The sequence below is a fragment of the Acanthopagrus latus genome, chromosome 5, assembly GCF_904848185.1.
Source record: "Acanthopagrus latus isolate v.2019 chromosome 5, fAcaLat1.1, whole genome shotgun sequence".
Lineage (NCBI taxonomy): Eukaryota > Metazoa > Chordata > Actinopteri > Spariformes > Sparidae > Acanthopagrus > Acanthopagrus latus.
Window position 1 is genome coordinate 15,723,618 of NC_051043.1, and position 16,006 is coordinate 15,739,623.

The following is a 16,006-nucleotide window of genomic DNA, read 5'->3' on the forward strand; positions in this document are numbered from 1 at the left end:
GATTTCCATACATTCCATACAAGATGTGGCACTCTTATTATTGATCTCTTTGACTAGCGAGAACGTTGTTCTTTGCCAGTTCAAAGCTGTTTGGATAATCTGCAAATTCAGCCAACCTTCATTGACTAACACATACTTAAATGAGATTAAAATCTTAGTTATTTATACTGCTCTCCATTTCCCAATGTGGTAATTTTCTGGAAATCAGTGCTGCAGGGAAATTACGAGAAGCCAAAGCGCAGCCACTGCACTTCCCAATTTCCAGTGGAGACAAGACTGTACAACGGTTAAGTCTGGTTTCAGTGAGTCTTGTTCCCTATTTGTGTCTAAAACTAAAGCACAACATTGCAAAAAGATTTGTATGTGCTCTGTGCTAAATGTGTTTTGCTAAAGCTAGAAACTCATGACTCATGGATAAAAATACAAGCAACATGTTTTGTGTTGTAATATAAATCACCCTATTGTAAGTCTCTGTTTCACAAATACACAATTAAGTCTTATCTGACCACAACTAGACAGTGTTTTATGAAGTACACAGGTTGTGCATTTGAGCATACCATGTATGTATTTGACCACGTTGACGCTGAGGCCATGTCGGGAGATGGTTGTGAGGACCTCGCCAGCACTCCTCCTCCAGGGCAGGTTGTGAGGGGGGCACCAGGAGGTGATGGCACTGAACAGTAGCTGGAGGTCATCCTTTTGGGCAAGCTCCTCCGCTGGAGACACAAAGGTGCATAGCTTCACCAGGATCTGCAGGAGAGTAAAGGAGAGGAAATGTACTCTGGGTGAACACATAAGCCTGAAAGTGAGCTGATACAACTTGCAAGTCAAGCCCAAGTCTGTAACCATGAAGACAAAAGAGTGTTTGAAATAAATGCCTTTTACAACTGCTATGATTAATATGTGAAATGTTTACAGTAAAGGAATCACCACTCCTTTGATTATTAGTGCACATGTGAATTTAAGTATTCACCTGAGGAATTCACCTTGTCCTGAGTGTATTATTTGCTCACTAATATTGAAATATAAAAATTATTTTACCTGGACGAAGACTTTCTGGAGCAGCGCCCTGCGGTCAGCCAGGGGAAGCTCCTGCTGGCTATGGCCCTGGCCTGGGGTCTTCTCCTGGGTGGCTGGTGGTGGTGGCGGAGGCGGTTGCGGGGTGGGTCCCACAGGGGCCTCGGCCATGTGAGGCAGGTCGAAGAACAGGTAAAGGCATTTGACCAGAGTGGATGGTACAGACATAGTTGTCATGCAGTCCACCGTTTTCTGAAGGTGAGGGAAGAGGGAATGAAAGGGGAGGGAGCGCAAAAGACATTGTGAATTATAAATAAGACAGATGCTTCAAAAAAGAGCCCAGACGGACAAAAAAAGAACTCAGGGGGCCTCGGTGATGGTTTATAAACCACCTTTTCAAAAAGATATAATATAAAGTTTGCAGTAACGTGCTGTATCATCACGTGTCAGTGTCATCTTGACTCCACTGAAGAGTCCACTCAGAATATTCCATAATTTTCCACTCTGAACTGCAGAACAACATCTACTGAATGCATAAAGATGAAAATTTTTTCTCGTTTTTAAGTTTGGTAAACGGGCATTTTTGTTGTGTTATGACTCATGGTTGTGCTTCTGTGGTGAAAAAAGCGGCAGCAGTAGCTTTGAGGGTTTTGTGTATATGTGTATGGCAAGGAAAATGACTGAAGAAAGAGATGGGGTTTGTGCTCACTGAGGCGAATGATTCAGATAATCAAACGTTGCCTCCCACACACTCGCACACACACAGACAAGAAGCTCACACTGACAAATTATCTTGCTCCTTCTTTCACTTACACACATGAGCTCTCATAAGACATACACACGCACGCACACACGCACACACCGTGGCTGGCTGAAATGACCCTCCCATTTACTCCAGCTCTGTCTGCACAGCAGAGAGATGGTGGACTTGGGAGGATGGATTACAGAGCCCAGCAGGCACACACACACATACACAGCAGGCACAACAAATGCACCCTCACACTCTCTCTCACATACACACACACACACACACACACACACACACACACACACGCACGCACGCACGCACGCACGCACGCACGCACGCACACGCACGCACACACGCATACACACACACAGACACATTAGGTCCCTCAGCTGATCGATGGAAAGGAGTTGGGGAGGTAGTCACTGACAGTGGAAGCAGGTCTATAGTTAATAGTGAGCCAGTATAACCAAGGAGTGGTGTGTGCGCATGCGTGTGTATGCGTGCGTGTGTGTGTGCGTGAGTGTGACATATTGGCCAAGGTTAGGTCAAGGTTACTGAGAACAGTAAATCAGAGAGAAAACCAGAGAGAAGACATTCTATTAAATAGCTGTGTGTGTGTGCGCGCACACACACAAATGTGTGTTTAAGGGAGAGAGAGAAAGAGCCACACACAGAGGAGGAATGAGAGAGAGAGGAAAGTACATTGGGAATGCAGAGCGTGAAGGGCATCCTGTAAAAAAAGTAGACGGACAGGAGGTAGAGAGATGGAGCTACAAATACGAGTGTTGCTGTTTTATCATCTAAGGGACGAGAGTGGGAGGTGAGAGGAAAAGAAAGAGAGAGAGGATGACTGCATGGGGGGGGAGTGACGTAAGGTTTATGGGAGGACTGCTGCCAAGAGAGTCCTTTGTTTTACTGTCTGAGACACAGGAGGAATGGAATACAAATCCATTAAACCCAGTCACTCACACACATACACATAAACAGGACAGTGAGCCTTCTTGCTTGATGATAGGTCATTCTTTTTCCTGTCAAATTTGTGTGCACTGATATCAAACGGTTCTACGGCAGTATAATGAAAGTGTTGCCTGACTATCAGAGTGAAACAGGTGCAGGCTGGAGCTTTCAAGTGACAGACAAATGCTGGTAAATGTCGGCTGTGGAAGGGAAGTTAATTATTGTTATTTAAATGAGACCACAGCATTGACACAGTGTTGTCAACCCAGAAAGATGATCCAACAGAATACTTGAATATTATTCTGTTGTTTATAATAGATAAATAAAACATATCTGCGAGTAGGGATGAGTATATTATCAAGTTCTTAAAAATTGCCATCTCTTGTTGGAAAAGATTGTCTACCATTTCCAGCAGCTGCCACTGTATTGAATTTGGAGCACAGAAGCAAACCATGTAAGGGCACAGGCAGCATTAGCCTCTATTGCAGATCAGACTGCTGGCAAATGAATTTGTTTCTCAAGTCAGATCTCGGAGATGGAGTATCTGTACTTTTATTTGTAAGTGATCAGATCGGATCAGGTGTCAACATCTGAACATGTGAAATATTTGTTTTCATATTCATTTTAATGAGTGGGATATTTCCGACTCACAACAAACAAAACAAAACAAAAGCTGTGAAGTTGTGTTGAGACTTGTCAAGATTGCCTCATTTTCTGTTTATCATCAAGTTTAACGCTCAAAGATGGACACTTTAAACCAATAACACATTTAAATGTTGAATGACAGACGCAACTTGTCAAACTTAGTCGAGATTCATATGTTCATAGCGGAAAAAAACACTTCCCTGGTTCAACAAGAAAAGAAAATGTTATTACTTAAAACAGACACGATCCCGTAACTAAATGAAATGTACTAGAAAGCACTTTGAAGAGTCTGCCAGGACAGTAAAGCTGAAAAAGCTCCTCACAGTAAGGAATCTTAATTTCAGTGAAGTGTGAGTGGTTTCAATCCTCATGTGTTTGTTGTGGGCACCAGTGAGGCCACTTCATACAAGTGTGAATTAAAGTAAGAAAAAAAATAAATAAATAAATCTTGGTTTATTTTCTTTCATCCCCTGAAAGAAGAGGAGTTCTTCACAGCAGCAGAACATTGTCTTAATCACGATGCAGCAGACACAAACCAACAACAACACAGACTGTATGTCACCATTCTCTCAAGCCTCGAAAAGTGTTTTTCCATAAACTCTTAAAGGTGAATTAAATGTGTACACAGCAGTGCTTGAGCAAACCTGTAGTAAAACACTTCTAAAATAATGTGATTAGTGTGTGTTTTTCTCTGTAACTCAAAGGAAAAGCAGAGTGGATAAGGGGAGAGGAGGAAGCATCTGACTCAACAACAACAACAAGGGTGAATTTCTGATGTGCAGCAGAGCAGGAAAAGTAGCCGACCAGCTGACAGCGATGCTAGCCCCGAGACCTCCAGAGGAATGCAGGCCGAAAAGTTCAAAAGATGTCTGCTGGTCACAATGCAAGAGCAAGACCTCACTGTCTAACTTCTAAACCAGGAGCCTGAGAAAGCTGCCATGTTAAGATTCAGATGTCGATTCAGTGAGAGATGCATCACAAATCCAATTCTGAAAATATGACAATGATGCTATTCATTTAATATGAAAATAAATATCAAGTCACAAAAATCAGGAGCAGCACCGTGTCTACCATTCAGTGCAGCGAAGCAGATTTAACACATGACTGTATCTGGAGAGTAGGGTGCGATGGGTCTGGTGAGGATTTTTACTTGTACTCAAGAGCCTGTTTCTCAGCTCTTACAGAGGCTGATGCTATTTTCTGCTGGGAGATCAAAGAGGGGAGATGCAAATGGGTCAAAGAAGAGACAGAACGCTGGGAAACACAAGTTGTTTCCACCGATTTCATTGTGCATCTAGACTCAAATGAGGGCCATCCTTACAACATAGGCCTAATAACGTACCCACAGTCTAAAGATGGAGCCCAAAAAGCGCGGTGTGATGCAAGTACAGTGTTACTCTACCAACCTGTCCTGAGGAGGCCAACAGGTTGATGGTTGTCAGAAGCATCCAGCCACGACTCGCCTCCTCGCTCTGGTTCACCTCCAGGAACTGGACTATAGCGCGACTGGCTGCCTCTGGAGAAGCAAAAACACACACACACATACACAGTTAACTAGAAGGAAAGTGACAGCTCATTGTGGCAGGCAGATGGGCTGCTGGAACAATGATCAGTTATGCAACAGATAATTCATCTTGGTGGATGTGACATGAGTCTTGTCTACAGCCCACTGATGTAGGGATGAAAGAAACATCTTTTGCATCAGTACATATTAAGAAAGTTATTAGCGTGTGGGTTAATATCAAGTGACCAAATCCTGCCCGAAGACTAAATTCCCCTGCTTTATATACAGTGAAGGAGGAGAAGAAATGTATTTGTTTGCAGGTGAATTAGAACATAGCATATTACACTCTTCAGTGGAAAAATAGTTTAAAGATAATACTATTGACAACATGTCATGGCACGGCATAACATGGCAACCAGCAGCTAACTAGCAAATGTTAGCAAGTGAGCACAGCCACGACCTTAGGTCTTGTTCTAGCTCACTATTGCCATTTCTTTTCTGTAAAGAGCAAATTAAAATCAGTTGTTTTGATTATGACAGAGCACTGCACAGTCATTTGAGAGACATGAGTCAACTACTGACTCAGTATAGAGGCCTGGTGACCAGCTGCAAGAGTGTGTGTTGCGAAATCAGAGCTATTCTCTCCTGAAAACAACACATCACATGTTCAGACAGAGAGAAGATAGAGATGATAAAGAAGGGGGAATCAGAGGGGGGAAGCTGAAGACGTACAACAAGTGTCGTAAGAGTGACTGCGCGTGCCTGCAAGTGTGCGTGTGTGTGTGTGCATCATCTGTCAGCCTGTGTGACGTCTGTCCTGTGGTGAAGCTGCAGTCAAAGCTGCCACTACTGTCAAAGCTTTGAGGAGATAGTGCCAGCTCACCTGTAGTGACTACTAACCTTTCATGTCAGATTCAATACACTTGCATTGCTCCTTTGAACAAAAATATCCACTGAGTTACAATCAGTTAACAGTTACTGTTTGGGATAAGGATATGCGTCACAGGAAACAAATTAAAACCAATCTCAGTATTATGAGTTTAACTATAATTGAAAATTGAAGGAGTAACGGGGGAAAATTTCCTTCCAACTGTTACCTTATCAGAGCACAAACACACCCATGACAGGTAAAAAAGAGATCATCTCTGTGACAAGAAGAACACAGGTTATGGGAAATAACCACAACCATCACTAATAAATGATAATTGGTGTTTACATCTTTACTGTGATAAATCCATGTGTCAGAGGGCTCACCTGTGGATTTATTAGAGGCTCGTCGTCTGATCTCCGTCACCATGAGCCGTGAGACCTGGGTGGTGAACTGCAGCAGGTCGGAGAACTTCTCCGTCATGCTGCTGGGAGGAGCATTCCCAAACACCTAAAACAGACAGATGAGCTTCGGTTAAATAATAAGAAGAGAAATTTCAACAAAACTTCATTTCATTATCAATCAATCTGCCCGGTAGTGGCAGCTTCAGATTCCCCACAGTCCAAAACCAAAAGACTCTTCACTTAATATCATAAATAACATAGTAAAGCAGCAACATTTAAGAAACTGGAACCATCAAATATAATCATATAAGGTCACCCCAAATTAAAATGAGGAAAGAGTTATTGCAAAATAACCCTCTTTAGAAATTGAAAAATCTGTCATTTATTTATTTGGAAAGGTTGCTGATTGTTTCTTTAATGGAGGAAAAAGACAAAATCAAATCAAATAAATTAAACATTAATAGCTATTAAAGCCTGTACTTCCTCACAATTATGACAGTAACTGCATCAAGCAGGGACACACAGGAGTCATCAAGGTGGAGCTACACCATACTACCTCTCTGGGTTCTTCCTGCCATGTCCTGATTATACAGCCACAGAGCACACTGCAGCCTGAGCCCTTGTGGAAGCGGGGCAAAGATAAACTACACTTTATTGAACTACGACTCATCATGTGTTTATTTTCCCAGCACATCTGACATGGTAGAAGGCCCCGAGCCTGGCATCCTGCTGCACCGGGAGTACTCTACTTATGAATTCTGACATGAATTACGGCACCAGTGAGTGAATCATAGCCAGCGCTGGATAATTAGCTGACAAGTCAAGAGACCCTTGGTAAGGTACTCCAGTCTGATGATAACACTCAACAGGGCTGCTTGCTGCAGCGGCCACAAAACAAAGAGGCAAAGCACTCTGTCACCTTAATATAAAGAAGGAATGTAAGCAGAGAAATTATTTCTCCTGCACATCAGATTGGTTGGACACACGACAGACACACAGTCATTTTGATACATTAATCCAAGCCTTTTACAACAACATGGACACAAAACAAGGATGTCAGCTTCATATATCACTGAGCCCAAATGACTGCTCTTCAGTAAACTGGCAACTAAGACTCCTTATGAGAATTGGTATCTCTCCTGTTCACTTCTGTTCAGTATTGTAATTCTAGGGGTGTAACGGTTACCGGTGTCACGGTAAACCACAGTAATCTTCCTGACGGTGAAGGTTTAAATTTTAATTACCATGGTAACCGCCCCAGTCGAAAACCGTGATGTGGAAAACTTGCAAGACACTTTATCCAAGTCTCCCTACGCAGGCGCAGCATGCAACATACTTGTTATGTAGTGAAGAAGACATGGCGGAAGGAGGATGTGATAGTAGCGGCCCGCAAGGCATTTTACCACCTTCAAAAGGAACCAAATCTGAAGTCTGGGCGTATTTTGGTTTTTATAAGAATGCTCAGGGACAGCTGGTCAAGGACTGCAGCCCTATCTGCAGTAATGGCAAGAAGAAAGTTGTTGCGAGGGGCGGCAAACACATCCAATTTACTTACTCATTTGCACGATCATCACTCTCAACTGTTCAGCAAATGCGAGGTCAAATATTGACGCAGAGCTGCAGTGAGGAGGATTTGAGACAAACACGTACTTGGTAGACCGAGTTAGTGAATGCAAACTCACCGAGATGATAGACTTTCATCTCAGCTTCTGCTAGCCAAGCGAGTGCTACTGCCAGTACATTTCATTCTACCTCCAGTTTTGATACATTTTTGCTGTGATTATTGTTAATGTTGCACAGTTTTGATATGACATTTATCAACTACATTTAAGGTTTATTTTGCAGTTTTGAGTGCAGTGTTTTATTAAGGTTTTGGATTTGGACTATTTTAATATTGAATAAATCTATTTAAATATAAATCTTGGTGAAATTATTTTAATTTATTATTTTCAACATTTTGAAGACATTTTAAAAATACCGCAGTGATAATTTTGGTCACTATTACCACGGAGTGAAATTTTCATACCGTTACATCACTGCCAATGTTCATCTGCCTGTGTTTGGACCACCTACAGCCCTAGTGTGACTTACCCTGTTAAATACGGGAAGCATCATGTAGAGCTTCTCCTCCTGCTCCTTCTGGGTCATGTGGCGAGGAGGGTGGCACAGCTCGGAGAAAAGGCGTCGCAGGTGCATCAGGCCCAGTGCGTTGTCCTGGGGGCTGCACTCCTCCTGCCTCGGCCGACCCATGATCCTCTTCACCATGTTCATCTTGAGCGGCTTTGTGAGACCAAAGGTGGTCCTGCAGACAGGAGAGGGGAGGTTAAAGACATGCATTGATGCACCTCAACACTTAAAATGTCCTGTTGGGCTAAGTGTTGTATCTTGATTAGGAACCTACTACACTGTGTCCCTAGCATTGAGTGTTTAAACAGTCAAGTCGCCAAAGATGGCATTGCACATTTGGTCAGAATCCTTATCTTTTTGACTTTTCCTTTATTCAGACTGTATGTAGATATTTTTATGGATTATGGATTTATGGATTATTGAACATCCACTTGTCTTATTATTTAGCATTTTAATTTTTGTTTCATTGTTTCATTTCATTTAATGAATATAAATAAGGTTTTTAGCCCATCACAAGGGTAAGTTACTGCTAACATGCTAGCTCTCCTGCTACCACCACTGCCTAACACAAAAGCTGCACCGGCCTGCTTCAACCCAGAGGCGGCTCATCATGGCTTAGTATCAACACTCTCTGGACTTCCAACCAAGACATACCAATTAGAGTGAGCACCAAAAACTGTAACTGCAAGTACTGAAAGGTCAGATTTGCGCTGTAGTTTCCTGTTATTCTAAGTGATTATACAGCTGATGCACTGATAAATTTAGCATATATTTCAGAGAGACATTTTCTTTTGCTATGGCAACAGTGGCACATGAATATGCAGTGGCTGGTAGCTAGGTTTTGTTTTTACAAAATGCTTGCTGCCTCATTGACCAGCTAATAAAGCCAAATAAATGTGTCGCTGGTTTAAGTTACTGTGCTTCTTTAAGCAATTCCCTTTAAACAGTACAAATATTATACTTTGCTTCTTTGTAGCGTGGCTGTTATATATTTAGCCATTATTTTCACACGTCCAATTCTCTCCAGACTATCTTTAAGATGGTTGCTAGGAGACTTCACAGGACTGCAAAGCCTACATACAACACAAATAAACATCCACTTGTAACAGAACCAACAACACGGAACGTTTGCAACAAAGATGCTCATCAATCTCAAATACAAGTTTCATTTTCAGCCACTGCACTGACGCACTGTACCTTGCTCAAGGGCACACTGACTGTGGTAGCTGTAGTAGGAAAAATCATCTCTCATTTATCGTCCCCACATGATGGAGTACGGGGCCTCTAGGGATGCTTGACATTATATATTGTGCTAAATGAGATATGTAAAAGCTTTCTCAGCTCTAATTCTCAATCACAAATAATCATTTTTGAGATATTAGTACATTGTGTTACACTGTAATAATGACAGCTCATTGGCTCTGACCCTTGGACTCATACTGTAAATGTGGAGACTGAGCAGCTGCAATGTTCTACTTTTAAAATGTTGCCTGTGAACATCAGATTGCCTTATCAGTTAATTACTGCATTGCACAAGACACCTTCACAGACAATGGGATTTACATCTGAAGATCAGGTACAGTATATACAATAGTTTTGGCCTAGGTTATTAGCTTGCAGACCTTTGCCGACGTGAACTGTACCTCAAGAGCACCCACAGTTAACTACCAGTCTTGGAGAAAGCAACATGGACAGTTAGGTGACATGACGGTCTACTGTGGATTACTTTCAATTTACACTAAAAAAATAAATACAATGAAAGATTCAATGATTTAAACCATCATCTTTTTTTTAACAGAGACTGGCCTAATCTTATCACTCAGATTAACTAAAATCCTAATTTCCTTCTGACAAATACAACTCATTGAAGTAACTGTGTTTACATGCTTTTATGGCAACAGGACAACTAGGACAACTGTCACATCTCTCTTTTCAGTCTTTTTTTTTCTTACTATTTTACAAAGTTTTGATTAAATCAATATCCTATGATAAAATAATGCAATAAACCAGACAGGATTTGTGAGTGTTAATTAATTTATAATTAAGGGGATATTCATATACCATTTGGATCTAAACTTCTGTTAAATCATATATTTTAACATTTTTGTATGACAAATTACTTAAAATGTCAGCTAATTTCTCTTGAAATACTTCTTAGCAAGTCAGCCTGAAGGTGAATTTTTCACGTGCTTAATGGTGATATCCCTATGCAAAGAGACAAGTCACTAGAAAAGTGTTCTGCACTCATATACATCATTTTTCAAAATGGCACCACTTTGCTTCACATTTATACTGTGCCACACATTTCTGCTACCTGTCAGTAAATCCAAGTGTGATGATCTACTTGCTCAATAGCACCTCAGAAGTAGCCACGGAGGACTGAGAAAGCATTTGTTCATACCCTCTCCTAAGCCGCTTCTGTGAAGTCAACACAAATCTGGATTCAAACCAGCCACCCTCGGGGTAAGAGTCCCTCTGAACAGGCTAATTCACTCCTGGCAAGCCCCTCCGTCTGTTGGCTGTCCATACATTTGATTCTTCTGTTGTGATATCACAAGAGCTGCCACTATGTAGATATCCGGGTATTTTAAAGTAGTTTGTAGACTTGAATTTGAGCCAAGTTTGAGTTGAATCATTTCACAGTCAATGGAAAGGTTTGTAAATATCTCAATTCTCAGATGCATTGCTATTTAGACGTGCAAACTTCTGCATCGAGACAGAACATAGTCAGTAGTTTGCAGCGTACACAAAAATATACTCTACTATATTATCTTGATCATTGAATTTCCAGGTCTCAGCTGGACAATAAAATATAAAATGCTAAAACATATAATACAATAAAATAAAATTACAACATTGTGGGCAAAGATTAAGCTAAACTTGTATATGTGGCAGAGGGTGTCACTGTCGCAGTGATCAGCAGCGAACATCACAACAATTACAAACCCCATCATCTGCTCTCAACATTGCCATCCAGCTCTGAGAGAGGTGTGTGCTGCAGAGTCATGTTTGTGATGTTTGCCACAATCAGGAAGTGGCCTATCATATAGCTGCTATGTGTAAATACCATTTTTATAGATCAAAGTACCTTTGATTTCATTAAATGTTATATCTACTGCTACAAACAGAAGAAAAAAAAAACTCACTAATCAATGATTTTATGAACTTTCACCTGCCGCCACCAACTGATGACACTTTGGCAATCATCTCCTAACTATTTGATCACATAAGACATACGATATTGGCAGTGACTGTAACGGCTAAGTGGGAAGATTATTAGCTGTTCCCACAGGGTCTGCTTTTTATTGAGCGCTTTCTTGTTCAAGGTCTGCTTCACCATGACTGGCATCTCAACAGCCCACATCTACTTTTGCTCCATCCTGCTCATTCCTTTAAGGACTGTCATAAAAGACAACAAGAACGTGAAAAGAAACATAATGGCAAGGACAGGCAGCCACAAAGACACGTCCAAGTGTTATTCTGATTTACTGGAACATGGCATCTGTGGAACTAACAAAATTACTGAAGACTGAAGGCTTTAGTAACTCACCCTTCCCACACAGCACGGCTGCCCTCGGCATGAACTCACACTCAAACAGCAACTCCATTTAACATCCGCCATTTGGTACACTTTTATCTAAAGTGCCTGACAGTACATGAGTGTATATATGTTTTCAGAATGCATTGTCTCAAGGGATTTTTGTTTCTTTACCTGGTTATGGCTCTGCTTTGCTAATGCCACAATCAGGCTTTGAGTTACGTAACTAGTTCCGTCAGTGCTTTTGGTTCCTTTCCTCACTTGGAAGGAAAATTTCATAAGAAAATAATTACAGACAGGTATGATGTTTGGTTAATCTCCGACCCATTTTAGACACATGATGGTGATCAAATGAGACAAGACCTGAAAGGCTCAGGGTTTGACATTTACAATACAGCCTGTGTTGGCAGCGATACATTCCACAATTCAGCTTCTACTAACCACCAGCTCTGCTTGTCTGAGATAAGGCATTAGAGCAAGCCCTACAGAATATATCCTTCCAAAACAACTAAATTATACCACTGCCTGCTGCAGACGCTGATAAAGTTTAGTAACGTGTGACAGGGGATTTTGTTTGAGGTGAAAGGCCTAAAGATGCAGCAACTGTAAACTGTAGCAATCCCATTTTACTGCATCCGCTCCATTCGAGATTACATTTGAAGGTGAACTTAAATGATTACTGACAGGGTAATCCTACCTATAATATAAGAATAAAACTAGAATAGCTATCAGTAGAGCGCATACCTCCATCAAGGCTGAACAGTCCCCTGTAGCTCACTCCCACTATCTTGCAATGTTAAAGAAAGTGAGAAAAACTTCCTTGATCCTTCTGCAACAAAAATGAATGGGGATCTATTCTAGACTGAGACTCATACTCAAATCAGGTAACGTAAAAATGTGTTTAGTACTTGACTAAGAGTCAAAGATACACTACATATTAAATAATGCCAGCAGGGGCGTTTATATTTTTAAAGGTTAAAATATACACTTCTCTATAAACTGACTGCTAACACACTGAGGGTTTACTTTTGCTGTATTCATAAGAGGAAGTGACCGTGGAACATGAAGTCTTTTGAGCCAGAGGAAGTTGAAAGGCGAGGCGTGATTAATTACACTGTTGAGTAACGCCTTAAAATACAAATTTAGACAAATGCCGTTAGAACCTATTAGATTGAAAATGTACACTACTGCGATATTATTATGGAATGCATCCAGGGCTGATGTTTACAATAGCTACAACTGTTTATGTGTCACTGAGCAATTAATCATTTAATCATTTCGGTTTTGTTTTGTTACTTTTAGTGTGAGCCAAGTAAGAGTCATAATCAACAAACACCACCATTAAACTTATCAGAGTGAACTGCTAACAGCACATGCTGTAAAAACCTGATCCAGAAACTTTTATCTTCCAGAGAAACACGGTCTTGTTTTCAGAGGAAATTCACTCTTGAATTTTTCTCTGCATATCATTAATCGAGACTCAGGCAGGAATTTTTCTGAAGTTAGAAGAGGATATTGCTGTACCGAAAAAATTACCTTCTGTGTGTATTTGCTGCTGACCAATTTCACCAGACAGAATGACAACTTTACTGGTTGACTATGTTTAAAGAATAGTTGAGGGCCTCTGAATGACATCTGTGGTTTCAAAAGGTTCAATCGCACTGAAGCTCATCAGTGACTGCAATTAAATTAACCAATTATTAATCCTCAGCATAACTTGTTAAATTGGGAAGTTTTACGGAAGTATGAGTTCATTACCATTCTGACATGTTATAACACTGATGAGAAAGGCTATTCTGGGCAGCCTTATCAGCTCTCTGCACGGCTAACATCCTTCCCCTCTCTATATTGACACATTTATGTTTATCAATTGCTTGTCGTTCAGGTCAGAGTAATCCATGTCAAATGGCAAAAGTCCTTACCATAATAAAACTACTGTATGACCACTGCAATGGAAAACAAAAGGCCCATATCAAGCTTTGAGAAAAAGCCACAGATCTACAGCACATTTGGCCAAGCGAATACACCAGCAGTTGGGTTATAAAGTGATCAAGATGTACAAGCCTCAGTAGCATCAGCAAAAAAGCCAGCCTACAGCTTTTGGCTAACATGAAAATTCAGGCTGAGCAACAGAAAAGCCTGCTGAAAAGCTGCCAGTCAAGGAGAAAATCTTGCTGGATGTCAGAAATTGAGAAACCAAAAGCAGAAGCAGTTGTCCTGTGGCCGGTTTAAAAATATCCAGCCCAGTGGGCCAGGTCCCTGAGTCACTGTTTCAAGGTTTCACAGTGAACAAAAAAAAGAGGCATGAATGATCGAAACTGGTGGGATCTTCTTTAGAGGCATGTAGTTTGGAGAGACTCTGAAACAAACCTTGAAAAAACAGATCATCACACTGAACTGAACCATTCTGCCTTCAACCAGACAATATGAGATCTTCCAGGGTCACAAGGAGAGAGAACGACAAAAATTATTCCTATTAATGATTCCTAAAATTAACTGTGCTGCCTGTGTCACGTATATTGTCACACACTGGCTGTTTTGACTGTCTACAGCTACATTATTAAGGAGAATGGATGCAATAGGAGCTCACTGATCAGTGATTGACTGATTACGTTGTTCACTTTGCAGGTAAAAAAAACCCCAACTTTTCCACAGAGAAACTCTGGATTATATTTTCATGGATTCTGACATAATTTCCATAAGACTGTTGTGTTTGGATTGTAGTCACCAAACAGCTGAGATCTGAGAACAATCACAGAAACAGAATTTAACAACACAATTGAGCAAGCAATTCAAACATTGGGACAGGTTGTAAACAAGCAGGCAGTTTGGGCATATTAGGTTTTACTTTATTTGGAGGTTGAACCAAAGTCGGCGCTTACTGAAAAGACAGCAATAAATCCATTATTATGCTGGTGGAAATTGAATCAAGTCAGATTATACACAGTAAGGGACATCACAAAGGACAGTTTATATAAATGTCCCTTCTTGAAATCAAATTTAAAGTTAACAGCAGATTTATCCCTAAAGCTGTATTCAAGCTGAAACAGCCCACCTATCTTTTGTGCTATAATGTAGCCTTACTTCAGATCAAAGCCAGCATTTGTCTCTGAACAATGCTGACTGTTAGAACTGCTGTACTGGGTCCTGTGCAACAGAGAGTCAGTGAAGCAGACAAGAGTGCTGAGAGAATGGTAGAGTCGGAGCGCAGCAGGGCTGGGACCACAAACTGGGGCAAACACATGTCATACGACTCAGCATAAGGCTGAGCTGGAAAATCAACAAAAGGAGAGGCAGTGACCCGCAGACAAATGTAGCAATACAACTCACTCCACCTATTTGGTAAGCAGTGAGCATCAAGAAACCACAGAGTCCGGGCCTAGGACACAATGATAGTTTGTTTTGCATCACCCTTTCGACACTGGGCTCCAAGGTGCAGTGGAAAATAAATTGTGACTATAATCTGAAGGAAGAGCAGATCTTTACCTGAAAGCCACAATTTGTTTTTGATTGGCTTCCTGAAGCTTCGTCTCACAAGAGACTCTAAATCTTGTCAACCAGTCTGGTTTTAAAAAATTAGACTCAAAGTAGCATTTTTGTGAGAAAGTCGCTGGACCATGAACAGACAAACATGACTACAGTGTAGACAAAAAACAGTATTAAATCAGTCTGTTCTCCTTTGACTCCACTGTCTGAATGACAACCAAGCTGCGAATTGACTTTCTCCTGAAAAGCTTGTGTGCCCTTTGTGACACTCTGTGTAATATAGATCTATACAATATAACTCTGTTTGTATTTAGCAGTTTATGTTATAGCAGGTGGGCATAAAACATTTATTGAATATAAAATACACCAGCAGGACGTGCTTTATGTCAAGTGTTCTTCTCTAAATGAACACAGTCCATTTTTTTTATTTTCTTAGTTCAGATCTGGAAACAGAGCCAGTAAAACAAGATGCCCACACCATTTGCAACAGAGCACTCCTACTTCCTTCAGAGATATGAGGCCACATTATTTTGTTGATTCAAAATGTGTTGATGTGTTGTGGGGGGATGCATGCACCTGAAGAATGCTGGAAACGGTTCAGGACTGTGAATTGCGAAAATGAGCTATTTAGATCCCTACCACAGCTTCCAAATCTTGCTGTTATTGCCTCCAGCAACAGCTGCTAAAATGGCTTTTGAAGCAGCTACTTTAA

The 16,006-nt window shown here is 41.0% G+C and overlaps 1 protein-coding gene across 5 annotated transcripts in view; it reads right to left on the bottom strand.

Annotated features, from left to right (window-relative positions):
- Positions 1 to 16,006, bottom strand: part of wdfy3 (WD repeat and FYVE domain containing 3) — a 92,592-nt gene that overhangs the window by 65,466 nt on the left and 11,120 nt on the right. For all 5 annotated transcript variants that reach the window (XM_037098208.1, XM_037098209.1, XM_037098206.1 and 2 more), the window contains exons 2-6: positions 8,235 to 8,445; positions 6,126 to 6,249; positions 4,774 to 4,883; positions 1,042 to 1,269; positions 558 to 750 (exon numbers count right to left, since the gene is read on the bottom strand). In XM_037098208.1, the coding sequence (XP_036954103.1) occupies positions 558 to 750; positions 1,042 to 1,269; positions 4,774 to 4,883; positions 6,126 to 6,249; positions 8,235 to 8,414 (835 nt within the window). In that variant the 5' untranslated portion in view covers positions 8,415 to 8,445. The remainder of the gene's footprint in view (positions 1 to 557; positions 751 to 1,041; positions 1,270 to 4,773; positions 4,884 to 6,125; positions 6,250 to 8,234; positions 8,446 to 16,006) is intronic.